The sequence below is a fragment of the Mycteria americana genome, chromosome 17 (genome assembly GCF_035582795.1).
Source record: "Mycteria americana isolate JAX WOST 10 ecotype Jacksonville Zoo and Gardens chromosome 17, USCA_MyAme_1.0, whole genome shotgun sequence".
Classification (NCBI taxonomy): Eukaryota; Metazoa; Chordata; class Aves; order Ciconiiformes; family Ciconiidae; genus Mycteria; species Mycteria americana.
The window spans coordinates 4,715,338-4,738,786 of record NC_134381.1 but is presented as its reverse complement, the minus strand read 5'-3'; the positions used below and the strand labels follow the sequence as shown (position 1 = coordinate 4,738,786).

General features: G+C 43.7%; 1 protein-coding gene across 3 annotated transcripts in view; it reads right to left on the bottom strand.

Moving 5' to 3' along the window:
• Positions 1-23,449, bottom strand: part of PAPPA (pappalysin 1) — a 254,468-nt gene that overhangs the window by 181,330 nt on the left and 49,689 nt on the right. The window contains exon 1 of one of the 3 annotated variants that reach the window (XM_075519669.1): positions 2,520-3,406. The exons of 1 other annotated variant lie outside the window; for it this stretch is intronic. In XM_075519669.1, coding sequence (XP_075375784.1) covers positions 2,520-2,916 — 397 coding nt within the window. In that variant the 5' untranslated portion in view covers positions 2,917-3,406. Of the gene's footprint in view, positions 1-2,519; positions 3,407-23,449 lie in introns of those variants that run through there. One more of the 3 variants, XM_075519670.1, reaches the window with a different exon arrangement.

Here is a 23,449-nt window from a genome sequence, read left to right as displayed (position 1 = left end):
CGCAGGTTGGGGGGGAGAAAGTAGATGAAGATACAAGGAGGACTCCGAAAAAGAGGTGTCTTCCAGTCAATCCTTCCCTCTCCCTCAGATCTGTACAATCACACAGTTTCCCCACTTTGCAGCTGGGATGGAAGTTGGGGAGAAACTCATTTCTAGCACTGTCAGCAAGTCCGACCCAGTCCCTGGTCCCCCCCAAACACCCAGAAGGGCTCTTGATTTCAGTGGGGTCCTACAGATGCAACTTCAACGGCAGAACAGGGCTCCCAAGTCTGTTACATCCCAAAACAGTGAAAATGAGAAAGCCAAGAGTTTTGGCAGCCAGAACCCTTGATTTCCTCATTGAGGGAAGCGTAATCTCTCCCTAAGCTTGCTGCAGGTCTGGGAGGCTGTGGTGTGCGGAGGATACTCCGAGTGAGTTCCTCTTGGACCTCTTCCAGGTGTTTACACACAGAGCCAAACCTGGCTCCTCTTCAAGAGCGCATGCAGGGGGGGGCGGGGGGGGGAGCTGAAAAATAAAATAAAAATCACAAAGTCCTCCTGAGCTGAGCTGCAAGCTCTACGGTGCTAAACTGGGGCATTTCTTTTCATTTTTCACAGTGGAATGTTATTTCCATGCATAAAATGGGTCAAGTGTTTTATACAGGCAACAACCCAACCTCCCCCATCCAATTAAAGTATTTTACTACAAATGATCTTTGTGTGTGTTTGTCTAGGTTCCCTATTGTATGAATTAGAGATACTCGCACCAAAGACAGACACAGCGTCTTAGGTGTTGGATTGAACACATTAAAAAAATACACTGACCGTGTTCTGCCACTGATGAGATCCATGTATACCCAAATTCTGCCTTTCCTAACTTGAAAGAGAGGCACTTTGAGCCCTAGGGTTTAAGTTAAGATTGGGAACCAGAGGAGCGGAGTATGGGAAAGCCAGGGGAAGTAAAGCAAGTAAGAATCTATTTCACCTACAAAATTACTCATCTGCCTGTCCTACTAAAGGCAAAAGGGACCAGCCGATGCCCAGCACCTCCTGCCCACCCCGGCAGCCCCACGCACCCCGCGTCCCCCTCCTCACAAGTGAGCAGAGCAGCTGGGATGGGGAAAGTTAAGAAAATGCACTGCCGAGTTCATCTTAGCTTTTTGTTTTCCTTAGGACAGTCGGGCAGGTCGGGGACGGGGCAGGGGGGATGGAGAAAGCCGCCGAAGGGAGGGTGGCAGGGGAGAGGGAGCTGGGCTGGCGCGGAGCAGCCGCGGCACCACCGGCAAAGCATCCGCTGCCTTCTGGTAGGAAGTGACTCCGGTTAAAGGGAAGGGGAAATCCTCCCTGTCTCTTTAAGGCATCCTAGGACATGGAAACTTTGTACTTTCAGGGAATCTCCTTGCCAAAAGAACTGTAAAACATGTCTTCCTCCCCCCGCCCCCCCCCCCCCCCCCCCGTTTCTCTTTCTGATTTGTTTTCTTTTTTTTTTTTAAGGGCATTTCCATTTTCTGTGACTTCCTTCGGAGCGAAGATGGATGTGGCGACATTTATAAGGGTTTGTAACCCTCCGAAAAGTATCCGATTTCACGACAACTTTGCTGCACTTTATCACTAAAGCAGAGAGAGGGCGGGAGGTGGCGGGAGGGAGGGGGAGAGGGAGCGAACGTGGGGGAAAAGGACCCAAATTAATGATGGGCTCATAAAATTTAAATAAGAAAAGTGCAATATTCCTCATTATTGTTCAGCTCAGACAGCTTAGACTGGTAGCTGCTTTGAGTACTAAATGATTTTATAGGGCTATTTGACCTTACAGTCATTTGTGTTACACTTGCCATTTCTAAGGGGAGACAAAAATCCTCAACGCATCCTCTAGCTCCAGTGCTAGTCCCAGCCCCAGCTGAGTGCCGAGGGGTTGGGAACTTTATAAACTCATTTGATTCATTTGAGGTTTCACAATAGCCAGAAGTTCCTTTATGGCTTTTTGGAAACCACATGCTAACATTGCATCTAAAAAGGTAACAGTGAAGTACACTAAAGAGCTAATAAAACTAAGGAAATCGTATAGGGACCTCAGATATGCATTTCTTTGCGGCCACACACTAGACACATACATTTCTTTTCATACATACATACAAGCTACTTTCAAATGCTCTGTTTACAGTTTTCCAGCCTGAAAATTAGGTAAAAACCCACCGTAGGAGCGCTCTCTCCTATCTGCATCTTAATCCGTACGCACAGAAATAAAGAAACTACCCAGGATACTGCCATTTCCCTATGCAAAAGTTTACATAACTTTTTCTGCGAGCATATACTTTCAGACAGTTTGCCGAGCTCCGGTATTTCACCCAATATATGTATAATAAACGCACCCGAGCGTGTTTACACATGCACTCATGTACATATGCATGTTGCAAGGCACACACGCACATCTAAATGTACACACGCATATACTATACACACGCACGCCTACAGCTGGCTGTTCTGCCGGCTCCCGGAACGTAAAAGGGATGCTGCAGCCACAGGCACGACGAACTACCTACCTGCAATGACAGCCGGAGATCTCTGTCCTCCTTCAGCTTTCAGCCACACTTGCAAAGTGAAGGCATCTCGGGGCAGCTCAATATCTGCCTTCAGCCGCAGCTGATCACCTTGTCCACTGAAATAGAGCGCCCTGCTCGGGGTAAGGGACTCCTCTTCGCCCTTCACCTCCCGCTGTTGCCTCCTGCGGGGGACATGCCCAGGCTCCAGCCCAGCAGTGGAGCGCCTTCCTCGGGCTAACCTGGTGGCACAGGTGCCCGGGGCAGTGTGGAGGAGCTGGCGGCTCTGCCTGGTGTCCCTTCTTGCCCTGCGGGAGCGCTCGTCCATCCCACATTCGGGTCCACTGGCTAGGGCTGTACAGAGAAGCGCAAGAGGCAGCAGCAAACTCCAGAGCTGCATTTCCAATCTTCCCCCCCCTTCTCCCCTGCAAATCCTCCCGATCTGCCAGCTTTGGGCTCCTCCTTGCCTTGACTTTCTTCTCTTGTTCACCCTTCTTGGTATTTGCTCTTTTTATAACCCTTCTCAGTTGCTTTTTCTTTTCTTTTTTTCTTTTTCTTTCTTTCTTTTTCCTGCTTATAGATTTTTTTTTCCTTAAAACAAATAAAAATAAAATAAATCAAAACTCCTTCTTGGTTGAAATGTATTTCTCTGTTCTTCCTCCTCTATCTGTCTTCTCCTCTATTCCTCCACAGCTGGAATTCCTCTCTCTCTTCTTTTCTCTGCTGGATTTTCTTCCCTTTATTTTTTTCTTCTTGAAAAAAACACACACACACTCTCTCACACACACAAAACAAAACAAAAAAACAAAACAACCCCCCCAGCTTTCTCCAAGACTCAGACCCACTGATTTCCCTCCCCCCAAAAGATGCTCTAATCTATTTATTTTTTTGGCCTCCTTTATAACATAAGCCACAACCCCCTCCTTCTCCCCAACCTCCCCCCCTCCCTTCTTCTCCACAAAATGAAAGAAAAGAGAAAAAGCCCCTCAGAAGATGAGTAAACAAGAATATGCTAATCTACTCTAGGGTGCTCCACCTTCCCAATTGAATGATTCCCATTAAAACTGCAGGGATCATGACTAATCAATCAGCTTGAAGGAGCAGATAGCTCCAGAGGTTCAAACACTTTTGCTGTTTTCTTTTTCCCCCCTTCTTTTCCTCTCTTCCTCTTTCCCCCTATCACTTTCCCCCCTCTTATTTATTTTTAAAGAAGACAATCAAGATGAATGGGTCAATGTGACAAAAATCCTGCACCCCCCTTTTTGCAATCTCCCCAGCTTTCTTTCTCAGTCCAGTCCAAAACACACATTCCTATTTTTTTTTCTTGGCAAAAGAGAAAGCTATTTCTCCTCTCAGACTCCCCGTTGCACTTTGCTGGTAAACCTTATGCTCCTCTGCAGCACATAAAGAGTCTTGAAACTTGAGTCTCAGATATTTTTTAATTGCTTGCTTTCTTTCTCTCTTTTTCACTCTCTCTCTCTTTTTCTAATTCTTTCTTTTCCTCTTATTATTTTCTTAAAGTTATGCAATCAGCCAGGCTCCCCCTTTTGTGGTCCCCCTCAGTGCAGTTGTGTGCAGCTAATCCAAATGTTGCATCAAAGGTCCCCATCGAATCATCAGGAGCTAAAAGGAGAGAAGCTTTTTGAAGAGCATTTGCCTTCCAGAAGCTGTAGCAACAGAGCAGGATTTGGCTTTTGAATGCTCCAAAGACTCCTGTTTTTTTTAAAATAATAATAAAAAAAATTATTAATTTTATTGGTGGGTTGAGTAAAAAAAATCCTCTCTCAATATTGCTAATTTTTCAGTCTAAGGAATTCAGCTCCCCTGGTTTCCTTGGCTTAGTTGTAGCCACAGGTAAGATTCTGGCTGCTTGCTGGTTTGTAGATCTCTGTTTCTGAGCTGGGACGTTTCTTTTTTTTCTCCTTTCTTTTTTTTTTTTTTTAATATTTTTTTTCACTCTTGAAAGATCTCAAAAGCTCCCCCTGATGGCAACAAAAAGGATTTTTCCAAGTACTTAATAAGTGGAAATGACTTAGCAGTAGCACACTCTGAATCTACAAGCCACTATTCCACTGCGAAGAAGTCCAGTAGAACCAAGTTAAATCGCACCAAATTCAGTCACAAACCCAGCAGCCCACATCATCCCCTTCTTCCATCTCAAAATTAACGATTGTCACACCTTACTTTCCTACAAACTTTTAACAGCAATCACAACAAGAGAGTTTTCCTGGGACTGTAATCTTTCTGCTTTTGCAGATTACCCTATTAGTATGAGTTTGTTATGGCTACTTACACTTAAAATATATACGATAAATTTAACAAAAGCAAATTTTTCAATGAGAAAGAGTTGTTGCATGTTTGCAAGGCTTCTGAGAGATGTTTTTTCAGTTTCTTACTAATTTGCACACACTCAAGAATGTACAATTGGCATTGTCAGAGATGTGGATATATCCACAAAGTCCCACCTGAAGTCAACAAGAACTACAAGCTGACCAGCCCCTCTCCAGCCGTATAGACCTTCCCTCCACAACAACTCTACTTACAAGACAGACACAAAATACTGGCAACATCTACAAAGTTTTTAATAGAAGACCTCAAAGCAATTAAGCCCAAGAGGAAATTGTTAGCTAGGAAACAAACTATACCACGGTATAAACTCCCATAAATGTCCCGAAGAACTCAGAACACTTATGCGTATGTGCCTGCTCGGCAGAAACAATTTAAGATCAGAGCTTAAGTACTGCACTTTACTATTCTAATTTAACACACAGAGGACAGTGCAAATCAAACAAAAATTCAAAAATTTAAGGTTAACCTGTTCAACTTCAAATGAGAGCTAAACCAGGAAGATACCTGCTGCTGGGGACACTGCTTTCTCCACTTGACAACTCCCCGTTAGTCCCCGGGAACTTTGCCCACGTGCCGTCTGGAAGAGCAGGCTCTTTAACTTAAAAAATGCGGGTTCCAGTTTTTCCAGTGGAAAAAGCTAATTCTGTGAAGTCACAATGCTTCTTAGGGACATTATGATTTGGCTGAAATCATCAAAGAAAATTATTGAAACATTTCCATTTGATGGCACTGCACCGTTTCAATTTGAACATATTTGACCTTCTGTCTCTTACAATATTAGTGGCAAAAGAAAGGGCTTCACTGTGACCAAAACGCAACACTTCACTGCATTAGACTGCAATTCCAGTAACAAATTCTGGGGTGTTCTTGCTACAAGGGAAAGGCCCAAAGCTCAGCATGTGGAAGAAAGTATAAGAAGATGGAATTTATCTCTAGAGCACGAATTTCTTATTTAATCAGTTTTATTTCTAAGACATAGCAAAAGCATAAAGAAAATGTGATACATAAACTCTTGAGTCCTGAATGATAAAGAACAGAGAGTGGAAGAGATGTGATTTTAGGAATAGTGAGTAAATCTGGGATTCCTTAAGTCTGTGGGTCAGATCTAACTTCCCTGACAACAGATGAAATTCTACCCTGCACAGATGGACATTTATTCTCTGCTTAAGCCAGTACTTAAGTGATGTACGGGCCTTCTGGCAGGGGGGTTTCTACCCAAGGAGAATAATCCTCCTGTTGAACTCGAGTGGAGTATTCTCCTAAGTAAAGGGAGCAGGATATTGTCCTGCATCTAGAGGTATTTTCACAAGAAAAAGGAAAAAAGCACCAAACCCTAGATACACATATAGAGACAAGAATTAAAATAGATATTTATGATATTATGCCAAAAAAATAGCATTGAGCTACATGCTGTATGCAGTCATTATAAGTAGAAATACTCAGCAGGAATCTTAGCTGAAGCTGCCAATAACTCCTAGGTTCAAGACGAGAGTTGAGTGAATAAATCATAACAAATAATGGTTTTGTCAAATTTTGACTATTTTTTTCTCCTATTTGCAAGCAGACTGCAAAACCTCTCAAATATGTTTGAAAATATATGCCCATTTCTTCCGCATATTTAGTATTTCTCTAAGGCCAATTAGCACACCGTTTACTGTAATGTACACATTTTCACATTTGTTCTGTGTTAATTAGGCAAGGAAGTCACACGGCATTATTTTTGGCTCCCTGGAGGTCAGGTTTAATCACTCATGATATAGTAAAATTACTAATTTTACATATGATGGGAGATTCCACCATTTGAATCTCTCATTGTGAAAAGCAGCGTTGGCTCTTCAAACTACTCACACGAAGGTCAATTAAAAACAATGTTTCTTGAAAGTCAAGCTGAAAAGTCTGCCAGTAACAGCTGAATTGAGGCCCTACTATTTTGGGCAAGTATTTGTACATATTTGTCCTCGCTGTGCACAACTCCATCAATCACAGCAGAGGTTTGCATGGGTTTTACCCCTCACCGATATCCCAATCAAGTCTCTCCGAACTTGGCTCGGGTTGAGGATCGCTGAAACGCAATCCAAGAGCTACTCTGTTCAGAATCAGACAGGGCCCAGACACCAGATTTTAATGCAACGTGTTGGATTCAGGGAATATTTTATGCAATCAACAATGGTATGATAGGAATCACGCTGCCTCCACAGAATACCGAGGAATGAAACCCAAAGAGCCGAGACTAGCTTCAACAAAAACGGGATTTGGGCATTCTGGGTTGCAAGCCCCATAAAGTCCAGCACCTCTTAGGAGATGGATGTCAAGACGCTTGGTGTCAAGACGGTGAGACAGGGTTGCGTTAGGTGGAACGTGGCTACAGCTCCTCATGAGCCCAGGAAAACGCAGAAATGCTAATAACTGAAAAACCAACAATAAAAAAATGTCAAACATGTTCAGCCCTGGAAAAGATTTAACAGAAGACCTAATTTGGACTTAGTGTAAATTTGCCAGTTTTTAAAATGTTTTCTCTATCTGTCCTTCCTCCTCCTATTTTAAAAAAGAATGAACTATTAAAAGTCTGTATGCTGCCTTTATTGTCACACTCCATACTAATAACAATCCTGATTTTAAGGGGCCTTTATAACTATTGCCTGCAAACTCATAATTCCATACAACTACGCTAACTTGAGCAGATATCAGAACGCCAGCACTACTTTGCCTTTACTAGTGGATAAGAGACTCTTCTACCGCCGTTCCCCAGTTGTCCCATATGTAAAATACATGCTATGTTAATATACGTCAATAAAACAGCTTCATGTCAATTTGAAATATAGCATTTAATCCAGAAAAGTTTACTGAACAACTAAGGAGTGCAATAGCTGACAATCAAGACTAAACACATAATTGATGACTTTATGAAAGTATCAGTAATTTTATAAGGTAATTTGCAGTCAGTGGCTATAAATTCCTAGTTAAACCTGGCATACCACTCTTTTTTGCCCTGCAAAGGGCTGTATTTCCTAACAATACTGATGCCTGTTTGCCTGGAATCCGGTTACTTTATCCTTCAAATTTCCCTCATGAAATATCGTATTTCCAGAAAAGTTACATATTCTTTGTATTTTTTTCACCACATTCTTGAAATACATTCTTGGGGGTGGGGCAATAATCTCTATTCTACAACATTGTGGTGGGAGCAAAAAGACACTGCAGATGATGTAAGCAATGGGGCACATTCCTCCTCTTCAATTAAAAAATGTAAATGCTGATTAATTCAGGGGGTCCATTTTGATTTGGACTGTATACTGTAATTCTGGGTGTTCGGGATGGACTGCCTGGATGAAACCCTTGCTCAGGCGTGAAAAGGAGAACAACCATCACACCTCCCCTACGTGGTGCCCCGTCGCCACTCCAAGACCACGTCCCTGTGACCCAAGATGCCCACGTGAGGATGCACAAGGCTTACGTGAGCAGCCCCAGTGGGTCCCACGGGGTGACTCTGGGGCCAGGCCCTTTACCTCTCACTTCTGCAGGGCCACATCCCGGTAGGGGAGAGCACCACGCAGGCAAAGGAGGCAGGTTCCTAAACCAGCAGACTGATGGGGGCAGCAAAATCACAGCCTAAAGCAAAAGATACTGAGAGGAGGAAGGACCTCCTGGGTCTCAGCAAGTGCCCACAACACCATGCCCAACCGGCCCCACACCACGGGGGTGGCCGAGGGGCTCCCCTGCACGCCTTTGGCAGGAGTGACCTCCCAGCACCCTCCCCAGGCCCTTCTGGTATTGCCCCTGTATCAAAAGCCGAGCTTGGAGCCCCCTGCCCCTCTTGCACAGGTTTAAAACCCCAACAAGAGCACAAAGACTCTTTGCCTCGCTTTCCCCTCTCATTTAAGGAGACTAAAATGATACCTATTTTAAAAGTCTGTTTGCCCAGAGATTTAGGATCCTCAGATGAAACCAGGAGGCTGAAACCCAGAACTGCAGAACACTGTTTTTATTGCTTCTGCTCTGTCTGCCCAATGAGGAATTTCTGAGGGGCCGTGAGGAGGGGATACCAAATGTTGCTCTTGAAAAAACAGGTAAAACCCAGGGGAATGCACAAGGAGATCCCCTGATTTTCCAGAACGCAAGATGTGTTATGCGGTTCCCAAACTGTCTCACCCAAAGGTTATATGCCCTCCAGTATTTCTGGGGTTGGGTCAAATGCTGGGGGAAGAGAATTGGACCTGGCTGGGAAGGAAAGGGGAACAAGAGAAGCAGTCAACTGACCAGGAAGGGAAAAACTCCTTGTGATTTGGACCTCCTAGTGATTTGCAAATACTGGTAGTTGGCTTATGAGCTACAGGAGGAGGACTGCACAGGGCCATTGCTTTATTCACCCCTGAGCATTTTCAGTTTGTTTGGGCTGCCTCGCTGTAGTCTGTAACTCAAGAGAGCTGTATCTGTGACAGGACCCACAAGCCCACCCTGACATCTGCTGGGGCCACCTCAAGTCCGTCTCCGGGAGGCACAGGAGTACTCAGGCTCCCAAAACAGCCAAGACCAAACTGGGAGGGCAACAGGGGAGAAGACTATTTCGCTGACCCAAAGACTTATCGGACAGCACCAGACAGTCAAGCATCTCTAAGACAGAAAAGACGGGGGGTTGCTTCTTACACAGGGCTCCCCTGCCTTTGTAAACATACGGTACATTAGCAGATACATTCCACCCAGAGAGGCATGTATCCACAACACAAAACACACCACTGCAGTTGCTGTTAATTAGTCACTGCCCCATTGGCAAGTCTCAGCTGAGAGGTCAAGGACTAGGTGAGCTCTGAAGCCTAAACTATCCTCTTAGACCTACTAATGTTTTCCCCACAAGATAAATAGCGTACATGGGTGCAGAGAGGGGAGGGGGGCTGCCTTGGAAAGGCATATGGGGCCTCTGCTAGCTGGGTACCTGTTCAGAAATACATGGGAGGTCATCAGTCTCCCAGTGCTCTGCTCCGACATCTTCCTCTAATCATACATCACTTGTAAAACTTTAAAGAGAGAAAGGTCATTATCAGCTGTCCTGGAGGAAGAACACAGCAGAAGCAGCGGGGCGATTCTCTAGCCTCACGCACCAGGGTGGGCTCCCTCGGGCAGAGTGGCATTGGCCACTGGAGGAGAGGTGGGTCTAGGAGGTGGGGATGGAGAAGAGGGCTCTACTTGCTGCACTCTCAGCTCCCCCAAAGTGTAGTCAGTACATTGTGGTACTATACCAGAAAAGCCACACAAGCTGCTCTGAAAGCCAGAAGGAAAGTCTGGTGCTGGCACATAAGTATGCCTGGGGAGAGACACGGAGCAGGACTCAGACAGACGGATGGAAATACATGGCTCAGGAATAATCTAGAAAATTCAAACATATCAGGCCATGTTTTGGTATTCACAGGCATCATCTACAAGAAAGTTGAACATACCCAAATGTTTTTCCTAAACTAAATTTGTGCTCCAGTGCCAGTACTAACAGGATTAACAAGAGAAACCTGTTGTGTCTTGCTATTGAAGAAGATAATCAAGCAAATTGTAAACAAATTGATCAAGAAAAAGACACTGTGTGTCATTCTGCAGCAAGAAGCCAAAAGACAGAATTCAGAGAAAAAGCTTCTCTCTGCATTTGAGAGCTCTTCCCAGTGAAATGGGATTTCCCCTTTCTGCTTTCATTTGAATGGCATTTGAAAAACACAGCTGCAAAGTCCCATGCACACAAGGTATGGAGCCAAGTGGGGAACCCTCCCAGCCAGGCCGTCACAGCCTTCAGCAGCAGATCTGAATTTAGCAGTTTGTCCTGTCTTCACAGCACACAGGGCCCAAGTCAAGTCCTTGACTCAAATGCTCCCAAGCCTCACAGGCGTCTGATCCTCACCCGGACTTGGGTCCTTGAGATCACGCACAAATCAGCAGTTAAAGGCTAACTCCTGCCCCGGGCTGACACAGGAGGCTACATCAGTCCAAACGCAATGCACCCGGCACCTGAGCCAACCTCTGCCAAACTGCAGATTATACCTTAAACCTGAAGTTCACAGCAAGGCAGGCAGGATCTGGCATCGCAGAGCAAGGTGATTACCCGCCTGCCTGGAAGATATATCTAGCCTTTTCAGTCACGTGCGTAGCTTCAGAATTTGAAAAATCTCATAACTTTATCCGTCATCCTCTTGCACCTGAAGCAAGCATGCTGGAGTCCTCCCTTTCTGATCCCAGCCACGCTGTCAAGCTTCCCCATCCTCATACCAGCCTTGCAACCCCAGCTGCTTCATCTCCCTGTACCCCCCAATACTCTGCTCCCAGAATCCACAGATATTAATTGATTTGTCAAAAGAAAGTTCAGGCAAGGATGTATTAAATCAAAACATTCCACTCATACCTCCCAGGCTTCTCAGTGCAACTGAGATTCCTCAAATACGGTAAAAAAACAAAACGAGACAAAACAAAACGGAGAAGGAAAGAACAGAAAGAGTGGAAACAGAAACCAGACAGATGAAAAGCAGAAGGAAAAAGAAAACCAACAACAAAATACAAATAAATTGGAGGACAGCCCTCACTAAAAGCCACAGGTTGGGGGTTTTTTGGTTAAGAATTTGGTATCGGTGGCTTTCTGTGATATGTCACTGCATGAAATAAATACAATATAGTGAGCATTATAGGAAACGATTGCCATATGTGAGGGTGGTGGCAGCCTCTGCTTTCCCCGCCACCCCCCATTGTTTTTGTCTGCACTAAAGCTGCGTTTAAACTAGTGAAATCCATCTCTATCTGTCTTAATGTATAAATACATTTGCAGCCAAGACCCACCACTGGCTATAGTAGTATGGCAACTCTCAATCGAAATGTCTAAGCAGGGTTTTGACTTTATCCCCAGCTCATTGTTAATGCATTTAACAGGATTTTCAAAAATTCCCTTCTCTCTTTGAGGTGATACCCGGTTCTCCAGTGATACGTAGCAGATCTCTCTCATGCAGTACAGCTCGCTATTGAGTGTCAAACCCTATTTGCCCACTAGCATAGAAAAACAGAAAACATCATATGGACAGCTATAAAAGCTGCACAGAAATGGATCTGAGAAGAGTATAACCTTGTTTGTATTGGAGGATATTTCACATATCCTGGTTTTAAGACTGCTTGTTATTGCACAAGTACATCTGTGCACAGAATTAGACACACTAAATGGACTGGACTGTTGAAATGGCAGCTCAGATACACTGCTAAGGCAGGTAATTAAACCGATGAGTATGTGAATGACCTGGTTAAAAATCTCAAGAAAATAGAAAATTCCTCAGGAGGCAAAAACTGGAATTGAAATATCAAAATTTATCCTGTAGCAAAAAATAGCCTCCTTTCATTCCTTTGCCACCAATGCTTTAAAAAAGAATGAGGAAAAAGAAAAGTGCATCAAATGAAAACCCAAATAATACATGAAAACATTCTGCAAAACTAAATAGGCATAGAAGCACAAAGCCCTGTATATATTCAATGCTATTTTTAGAAAACATTTAAACCTACAGACTTCAAAATTAATTCTCTAAAGTACATTTCTATAGTGCAATACAAATCTCATTAAATTCCATAGTTCACAATATTTATACAAAAAGGTACCCTTTGCTATTAAATACTATAGGACCTGCCCAGAAAGGTTAGCAACTCTTTCTAGGATACCAAAATCTTTTCAGTTCAGTTCATCACTAAAAAAAGGTTGGACTGATTTTAATTTGATCAGACTTGGGTTGTTGTCAGAATAGTTTACTGAACAGTTACTACGAAAAATAGGGAGGCTTTGTGTTCACAAATGAAATCAACTTTGTTAGGAGTATTCACAATATTTCAGCCCTCAAAATGTCATGTGCTCCAAAACAGTGCACACTTTGTGGCAAGTACTGTATTGCCAACTTTTAATAGGAATAGCTGTACGTGGAGTTTACAGCAATTACGTCGTGGGGAATGCGGGCAGCTTTCTCGCTAAAGGTGAGTGGGGTGATGAGCCCCATTGTATAGGTTGGGGCAAACCAACGAAAGTCAGGAGCTATGGAGGTATGTTGGTGCCTACCTTTGTAATTATGTCAGTAGAAGTGAAGGATTTAAATAGGAGTTGATGTTTACATATTCAACTGCTAAGTTTCTGCCAGGTTGCAATGATAGCTGTTCTTTTTCCAGCCTTGTCAAGTATGGCCGAGGTTACCAAGTTGATGTGATCCTTTTTGATTGCCTTCTGTGATATGATTTGTTGGAGGACATAATGAACTTTCACTCCTCAAAACCTCACCTAGAATCCACCTGAAGGTACCAGGAGATAGTAGAGGGACCAAGGCAGAGGTGCAGCTGACATTTATTATACAAGTTCAAGCCTCCATCCTTCTACGTCTAGCATCCTTTGCCAACACTAAAATCACCAAGACTGCCATCAGAAAAATGCAGCTGAAAAATGAGAAAGATTATCAGGCTCAAGAACCAGTACTTTAAACCGCATCCTATATTGGGGTTTTGTTTCCTCGTTCTCACTAACTTACTTTTAATAAAGCTGATTGTAACAATGGCATGAAATTAAGAGAGGGGGAAAAGGGGAAAAAAGAAAGGAAGAAAAACACTCTCTGTTTGTTTAGATTGGGTCACATTGTGAATTTAGGTTTCATTTGTCTCTTAATTTTGTGCAAAGATTGGCCTTAAGAAGAAACACATTTCTGGAACTGGCAACCTACAGCATGGTACAGCTTTCAAGACACCATGCCAAAGTGTCTCTTTAATTATTTTTTAGATGAATTTTCCTTGTTCTGAGCTAATGGGTAACAGACATGTCACAAAAATATTCCACATCCCTATTTATTCAGCAGAGGAGAGCTTTTTCTAAGAGTTTTCAAGGGGTTTAAAAACCATAGGCAGAGAGTCCTCACAATTGATGCCTACAGGCTGTAGGCATCTAGTTCAGGTTCACTGGAGCCACATTCAGCCAAGGACTTCCAGTTTCAGCTGCAATTTAAGATTAAAGTCAGGATGCTCACGAGGCAACAGACCTGTTTCCTTTCCTCTGTTCTCTCACTGCCTTCACACCCCAGAGTAAAACCCTAAGAGAGCTCCCAGAAACTACAGGTTCAGCTTCAACAACCCTTTAAAATGTACAAAATAAACCTGCTTGAGTGATTAAGATGTTTTTGATGTTTAAGATTACTGAATGCATGAAAATTAACACATACCCCTGAGTCAATTTCAGCCAGACAAGCCATAAGAAACCCTCGAGCAAGCCATTTTTGGCTATAAAAGGTGCCGAGGTCCATGGCAGGAGTCACTGTGGGAAGCTGGCTGAGAAGCCTGGTTCTGGGAAGCTCTCAGCCCCTCGAGGTTCAGCCTTACTCTTCAGGAGCCACTGCCAGAGCAGTGTGTTGGCTTGGGGCACCTCAGGCAAGAGAGATGACCAAAATTGGTGTAGGATGCCGATGTTGGGGAGAGGGCGGCCACCCAATGCCCCAGCCTGCCTGGCTCTGGGGGACCAGGTGGGATCCTCTTTCTGGAGGATCCCACTTTTCTGTAACATAAGTCCTTCCCAAAAGGGCTGCTGAAGCCAGCCTGCTTTTTGTTCTCAGTAATCACTTCACCAATATTTCAAAGGCATTATGTAACTGAAACAGTGTAAAGTTATTGCTACCGACATTGTCAAGAAATCATTAACATTTCTTAACAGGAACAGCACAACTGTTCATGTCATGGCTGTCTCATTCACTTTCAAATCAAAGCTTTCAAATTAAATATTAATTTAATATTAAAATATTAATGCAGTCCCACTGTTTCTGTAACAAATATTAATTTCTTATGGCATTTCCAGGCAAATGCATATATTATAAACTTCGTCTCCCACAGGAGGTCCTTCAGCCTTCCCTTTCCCTCTTTCAGCGTTATCCTGATACTAGGCCAGAAAGGGACTTTGAGAGAAGAAGGAGGGGCTGCCTGATGAAGGGGAAGCAAGGTGGATAATTTAACTTAAAGTGCACCCCATTCCTCCCCTCCCACACAACCTCCCCACCCTTAGATCAGGATATCGAAGGCTGCCATTATATCTCCCGCCTACAGAATGAGTCATTCATACATTCAGCAATTCCTGTTGGAAAAACAGTGAATGCCTCTGTCACCAAAGCCCATTACAGAAATTAAACTTTGCAAATCATCAGGGAGGGGCAAGATTTAAAGTCTTTCAAGACGCACGCCTGGTCTCTCTGGTCTCAGTAAGAGCGGAATTGATTTGACAATAAGCTTTCATAGCCTTAATATCTACAGTAGGCAGCACGCACATACCCGGGTAGGAAGCAGGTCAGAGGAATAGAGTACTTCTCTCTTGGATATTGGGTTTTTTTCAGTGGTTCATCTCAGGCAAAAAGACACTGAATGGAAATCCACAGTGGCATTTCCATTGCTGTACCACAGCTCAACATCTAAGACTCGCACGAAGAGCACCCCTCGTCCATCTGGCTCCTGCTGGGTGTCCCTGCATGAGGGTCCCCAGAGGCAGTGAGTCGGGGAGGGCAGCGAGCCGGGGAAGGACCTGCAGCACCCTAAGGAAAGCTTCAGGCTTTCAAGGATTTCACTCTATAGGAAACTCTGACTGGGAGGATCCAAAGGAAAAGCTAAGATTATTCACTGACAAATGGTCAAGACATAACCCCATTCAGAAAGGCTAATTTTCTGCACAGTTTACTATAATTACTTCTGCTGCTTCTAGCTTCCTTATTCCTCCTCCTGAGACCATTAAATCTATGCTACTCTTCTTCAGAGTGAGGAATAAAAGCTCTTCAGCCTTCAGGCTCATTGGTATTTTCTCTCACTATTTCCTTCTCCAGTCATGAGACATCCTGGTTTTTGTTGGGGATTTGTTTGTTTGTTTGGGTTTTTTTTTTTAAAGCAAGTACTTCATCTGCATAAATTCATTCACTTACCTTCTTAAGTGGGGAAGGGAAATTATTTCTTGTCTCAATCTGCCAATGGCTCCAGACCTCCCTATCTCTACATCTCTCTAAGGCCTGTGAGGTCTTTGAGACAGGGATAGCATTATCAAGGCTTAAGAACGAGCTTCTAACAGGAGTGGATACAGGTTAAAACTGAAATACTCTGGTGCTGGTGGATTTCAGAGTGGTTGTTGGATGCTGACTTTAAAATGATGTTGGGAGATTCCTTCCTCAATAGGAAGAGCAGGAGGTGCCACCCTGGACGTACCATGTCTCTTTATGCCCTTCTCATCTGCTACATGCCAAGCCTTTGTGTCTGGGTGTTCATGCCCTGAGTGCTCAACAGGATTATGAGAGCTACTTTCTCAGTTTATTCTGAAGACAAGAAGTCAGGAGAGCTTAGGTGAAAATCTGTTAGCTCAAATGGGTTCTCGCCTTTCTTTGAGGTTTGCCATCACAGGACATGTTGCAGAAGCCATATAATCACATAGGATTAAAACCACAAAGGACTATCTTTGACAGGGCTAACTTCACGTACATGTCACTGAGAGAGGAGTTTGGATGCTTGGTCTACCTGAGGGTGTTTCTGCTTAGCAATCTTTCTTTCTATGCAAATCCAATACAGAGACTGTCTTTAGAAAGAGTGCTCCTGTGCAGAAACTAGTGGCATAACCAGTGAACCTAATATTGGAACTGTGTTTCCTTAAATTCCCAGAAATTACGTACCAGGATACAACCATCACCTCCAGGAGCAGCACAGAAACCCACCGTCTGGTCAGGCAAACGTCTCGCCCAGCCATCATCCCTCCTCTAACAGCCCTTGCCCCTCTCCCTCCCCTCTCAGCAGCCACCTCCCACTAAACCCATCGTTCTCCCCTCCTGCCCAAACTTGTTCCTCCGCATCTAGCCCCAAATGTAACATTCACCTCCCCTCTTCTTTCCCTTTCTAAAATTGCATCTTTCCCCTCTTGTACTGTCCGACTCCTCCACGTTCATTTTCTTTCTCCCATTACTCTCACTTTCCATTCTCTCCCCTCATCCTTCCCACTTAGTAAATGGTACCTGTCCTTCTTTATATACCACTTTGCCCTTTCTCCCTCCAAAGCAGCATCCAGCTCCTGGAAGCATTCACTGCCTATTTTACCTCCTCCCTGTAAAATACTTCCTGGCTTTTTTTACTTTTTTTTTTTAAAGGATGCTACATAAAAATAAACTATATTCTTTTTTGAAAGTCCTTGTGACCATTAAACCACCACACTCAGCTATGAGTTTTTACAGCTTATCATAAAGCCTCCTGCAGTCCCATTATAGTTGACTAAGGGAATAAAACATGGTTTGAAAATAATCCCAGCAGTCTACCATTACTGATTTCCTCCTGCGCTTCTTAACCGACTAAAAAAATCAACATATTAGAAGTACTCTGTCCCCAGGTTTTCAGAGCAGCACCCAAAGGAGACAGGGGAAGGGAGAGCGTGCAGGGCAGCTCCTGCCGAACCCACCACACCGGTTACCAGTCCTCGTGCAAAACAGAGAGTGGATGCAATGATCCCAACCACTCGCCTTGCCCCACAACAGAGGCATCCAGTCACACATTTGCTGCCAATTAGGACACCTTTGAGTGGCATCGGTCTAGTTTTTTGACCGGAGGGTCAAACAGAGATTACGGAGGGTATATTGAGGCCTCCAGAGGGAATGTAAGAAACCAAAAAGGAAACAGTGCAGGAGCAGCCTCAGAAGCAGACGGCAACACTGGAATGGGCCCCGGGCTTGGCTGCAGGACCAAGCGGACCATGGGGCCCCGCTCCATGGATGTGTTTTGGGGTGGGTGTGCAGGAGGAAGCGGCGCAAACGCGAAGCTTGAGTCAGAGCCACACCCCGCAAGTGGCTGTCACCGATGTCTGTTATTGTTATGCAGGAGTCTCTGGCATTAGTGGGAAGGTTTTCTGGGTTGTGGCCAATGAAGCGATTGCTGTGGAGGATATTAGGTGTAACAGGATGTTTTTCTAGCAAGGGCTAAAGGCAGAAGCTATGTCATTGCTTTGGCTTCCCTTCTTCCACACCTCCACCAGGGATGAAAAGGGATCCCAAGGTGGGGGAAAACTTTGAACGTGCAGTCAGCAACTCACTCTCCCTCTTTTTGAACAAGTTATTTAAAAGTACTAATAGTTGCATTAGGGACGAGCACATTTTCCAGCTATCCGGCTCACTCTCCCTCCCTAATGCTGACATTTCAAATAGACTGTTATAGAGTTATACCATTACTAGATTAAAAGGATGTTGCAGGCAGCCTCAATTATAAATTCAAGTGATTGTATTAAGTGAAAAAAATGTCCTGAAAATAGTAATGTTAGTTTTATAACATTATTCTCTGCAGTTGTAGCATGCTCTCTGAACAGTAGGGAGAATTAGAAAAGCTCTGTACTCTGTATCAGAGGGTGGGTAACATCGGCCCAAAGTTTCTCTTACCTTTATGTAATGATTCTTAAAAACTTTCATTCAAGAGAAACACAAGATGACCAGCAAAACCTATAGTAGCCTAGACTTGCAACGTTTTTCAGCTGATATATGGCTTCTGTTCCTTGAAAAACAAAACAGTCAAAAAAATTTGCCACTAAACCACCAAATCCCCAAACAACTACCAGCAATATAAAGAGTCCAAAGGATCGCACTACAGCATCTTAGCACGGAGGGAAGCAGGGCAGGAATGGGGGTATCCAGATTTGCCCTTATTTTGTCTCATGCCAAGGCCTCTTTTGCTACCTGCGCTGCCTCTCAAGCTGTCAGTATCTTGAGCTTGGACCAGACAAAACTTTTCACCTGCGCTCCCACAGATACTGAGCAGGGTTCAGCACGTCACATGAATGTCACTGGCCCTACTAGTGTTCTGTGAACAGCTGTTTTTTGCTTTTAACATTGGTAATATTCTTCTTCAGCTATTAAATGTATACAGACACTCATTTTTCCATGTGCTCTGGTATCCCATATAGTGTCTACCTAGAAGCCTTTGGAATAAGAGGAGGCACAAAGACAACGTTTGATTACCTATAAGCAAAAAGTATAATCTTTGATCAATGCATCACTTCCAGGTAATTGCTCTGCAAAGCTGAAATGCAGCCCCTTTCTGCATAACTTACAAAGTGTATTTTCAAGTTAATTATGATGGGCAGACATCATTTGGAGCAGGAACATTTCTTCCCAACACTGGGGAGTGAGGGGCTGTTCCCTACCTTCATTCTCTAGTTTTCTCCAGTTTGTTTATCCCAATATCAAATGAGGTAAATTCTGACATTTTCCTTAGATCACTTATGACCCCCCAAAAGTTCAGAGGTTTGTTTGAAGAACTCCCCCAAAAATTCAGATGTTTTGCTGCCTCTGCTCTAGGCTCTCCAAAATTCTTCAAAATTCAAAGGAGGGCAGGAAAGCTTTCCTAGGATTTACATCTTGCATCTGGTTGAACTATGATGCCATCAAAACAGCGTGTGACATGACATTTTGACATACCTGGAGCTGTGAAGCCAGGAATTGCAAAGCTCTACAGAAACTGAAGCTTTCTGAAAAGGTAACTTGTGTCTCTTCTGAAACACTGGGCTCACAATGTACATTAAGTTAAGCCAAAGATTTGGGGGAAAAGTTGCATTTCCTGTCTCCAAACTTGTATCGCCTATCCTTAGCTTGCAGCCTGCAAGACAGACAGGATTATACCTTCCTATCATTTGTGCTCCCTCTCAGATCAGTGTAGGTAGGCTAAGGATGATGACGCAGCCACATGAAGTTGCCATGGCAGAGCTGTAACAGTTATTACAGTGACAAGTGGCTACTACCTGGCTACTACCCAGGAAAAAGTAGTGTATTGTGAGCTATCAAAAAAATATAAGCAGGGATTTTTATAACATTGATTAGGAAAACTGCATTTTATAGCCAGGTAATGCCAAATGTATATTCGTATCAGAACCTGACACTTCATACAGTGTATAACGTCATAGACCCCAAGACTCTCAATTTTCTACTATTTCAGTTTTCTGCCATATCATGATTTAAAAAAAAAAAAAAAAAACAGCCATCTGTTGCAATTATAGCAATGAATTACACCACCACAGATGGAAGAAAATTCATAAGGTTGCAGAGTCAAGATTTCAGTGATTAGGAAATCCCTGAATTATGCTTGATTGTGCAACCAAAATTTGTTCCCCATGTGCACACACACTACAACAATGTCCCCAACACTACGATCACATGCTCCTTTATCACATGCTGCTTAGGGCTGCCCCACTCAGGGCACAGATCCTTGCTCCAGGAATGAACTGGGGTGGAGAGCAAATGAAGCCCTATTTTTGGCACGTGAGCACGGACAGCAGGCTCTTCTTTCATGCACTGATAGTTCAGAAGCAGGGGCTCTAAAACCATGCAACATGCACAGTTGGAGACAGAATTAGCTGCAAATTTAGGACCAGAAAAATGCACATCAGCAGAGTGAGGCCCCCACATCCTCACAAATGTCTTTTTGCGTGGACGTTTAAGAGTTTCACATTGAAACAGCTATGAGTTTGTTTGGTTTTTTTAATGGGTAATACAACACAATTTCCTCCCAATTTGTTCCTGGAAAGAGAAGACTGCTTTGGCTCAAACGTTTTAAGAGATGAACCAGCAGGAAAAATTTCAGCCTGCATGAGTAACTGAAAAAAAGGTCATAGTTTTATATTGAAAGCACTAGAAAATCATACCCTTGGCTGTTATCTCTCACAGTCTATTCTCAGAAGCAGCTACACCTGAAGGCATTTGTTTCACGGTAGGTCTAGTGTTTTGGTTTGGTTTTGTTGTGTTTTAAGTGTTATAAGTGAAATTCTGGACCATTCACAATTTCTCTTGAAGCTATATAAAATTAAGCTAATAGACCTGGCCAAAAGAGATGAAAAAGAACAGAAAACAAAAGCTTTTGAAAGAGTCCAAATGTTTCAGTTCCAACTTTTCAAAACGATGGGATTCAATTTTTCACTCCATGTGAAGTTTTGAGACCCAATTTACCTCCATTTAATTTTAAAGCACTGAACGCCTCCATTCCACGTTTTATTTTGAGCTACACCAAAATTGTTGTCTAATCTGATGCCCTCCATGTCCTGAGGGGAAGGCACTTCATGAGATGGTAGTGACACAAGGCCATGCGACAAATGTCAGCAGAGCTTTTCCGCAGGCTGAAATCTTTTCAATGCAAGATCCACAGGAGTCTCTTTCCAGGATTTTTTTGACACATGCTAGACAGAGGAAAATATTTCCAAGACTCCCGTTATCTGAGACTCTGCTTTCCCTCTCTGGGTGTGGTTTGGAAGATGCTTTCCAGAGACATCCTCCTCAATCATGCAGTCACTGCTGAGTGCTTTAACACCCCCATATTTGGCTAAATTATTGGTTCAAGGTACCTTCTGGTATTTAGTTGTCCAATGCTGACCTCCTTTTGCAGTGCTCGATTAATTGGGACAGTTCTCTCAAGGGCATTTTGATTCATCTCTGGAAAGCTTGCAGGAGCTGGGGGAAAAGGTGTTCATTGAAAATATTTCAATGTGGTGTTTTGCCTGTCTTTGGAGCAGCCCAGGGATCACTTCTTCCAGGGGTAACTTATTATTGTCCACAAGTTATTTCAGAAGATGCATTTCTTACCTCTGGGAGGGGAGGAATTTCCCAAATTCATTGTGTAGCTCTATCATCCTGATTCTAATTGGACCTATTTATAAATGAAGGCATCTGTCATCTTGCAGAAGAGAGGTCAGCTCTAGACTTAGGCAGGATGTTCATTCCCTTTGCCACGCAGGAAGCACAAGCTAGATTGTGCTATGCTATCAATACACTCAGTCTCTTTTTCAGGAACAAATTATAAATTTTTCCAGCAAGTGCACTTCTTATAAGTTTGTTTGCCAAGTGGAGTGGTGTTGCCTCCCTCCTTGATTATGGTTAAGTAAAAGTGGTTTTGTTTAAATAGGAAAACAAATGGAACAGATTCTCTGGCCTTCCGACCCTCACAGGCACCTTTGGTATGAGGTTTATCACTCAGAAAGAGTGAGGGGGAGGAAATAACGTTTTTGGATGCCCCTTGTTATGATATGGACAGCTGATCATAATACAAGATAATCCACAATGAATTATCTTTGACAATGTTTTACAAAACCATCACAATGGTATGCAAGTCAGAGAAAAAAGCTCTAGGCCAAATCTCTAGAAAACATAAATCGATTTATACTGGAAAATATGCCCCTTTGTCTATAGCTTACAGAATTATTCATGCCAAATCACCTCATAGAGAAGTCTGGGCTTTTTTCCTGTTGCTGGACAAGTTACTTAGGGATACAGTTTTGCTGGTTCCTGCAAAAGAATAACTTCATGACCAGACCCAGTCTCCATCTAGCTCAATATCCTGCCTCTGTGTCCAGGGAGCAAAAGACAGTGCCTGGACCAGAAGTGCCTTCATCCATATGACAGAACAACAGATGAGACCTGAAGGTAAACCAAACCCCTCCGCGTCTTTACCCCAGAGGAAAAAGGAGCCGAGTATCTGCATCACGGTGTGGCTTTTAGTATTGTAGTCCACAGGTAACTGATTTCACAGTTCCCTAACAACTCCCAATTTGCTAGCCATGCATTCGTTTCTACCTGCCACCTTCTGCTAGATCAATGCTAAAAGTGTGTGTGCACATGAAATGCAGAGCTACAGGCACCCCGCTTCTGGCATTTTAGATGAAACAACTCTATTTCACTGGCAGAGTTAAAAGAAAGCATAACCTATTTCTCTCATCTGAGACGGTAAGAAACATTCAGAGTGGGATTTCTTATCTACTAAACTTTCTGAGGGCTGGCCTGAAGGACATGGGCTCCATTTCCTTGAAATAGCACACAGCGTATTACATCAGGCTCGTGTCTGTCCCAAGCTGAACTACAGAGTAACTGGAGAATGGAAAAACGCTGCCAGCGCCCAAGTTGCCTGTTGCCACCTCCCACTGTAAGCTCCTTAGCTGGGAAATGCCTCGTGAATCGGATGGCAGAGTTTCAGCCGAAGAGCCGCTGCCTCTTCTGGTGCCCTTCCTGCCCGAAAGAGCCCACCGCAGCCACAGGGCTGATCCCAGGCAGGACGGCCCTCGCACCGCGTCGTGGGAGGAGGGACAGGGTGAACAGCCAAGCGCACCGAGGAGGATCGCCCTTTGCAGGCTTTCGTAGCATTGCGTATAATGCAACAGGATTCTGATAAGGAGGGAGGGGGAACGACTAATTTTGCCATCAGACGGAGTAAAATTAGCTTAGGTGAGTAAGGGTGTCTGGCTGGCAGACAGCCTATTTCAAATACAGCCCAGTGAGCTCAGCTCCGCGGCCAAGAAAACAGTGGGATTTGTATTTTAAAGTGCTTCGTTAGATCAAGTGCTCGTAGCCAAAGCTGAGAGCAAGTCGTAAGGGGAGGAATAGGGTGGTGGCAGCTGGGAGTCTGGCAGCTGTTTGATCTCTGGGGGCTACAAATGAACATGTAAATTTCTATATTAAGCAGCAAAAGCATCTATTAGAGTAAAATTGCTCCAGCTTAATTGTTAGATAGGCATGTTTGTTAAAATACAATTTAAGCAAGATCATATCATTCTTCCTCACTCAAGAGTGTATGTTCGATAACGTCGTTTG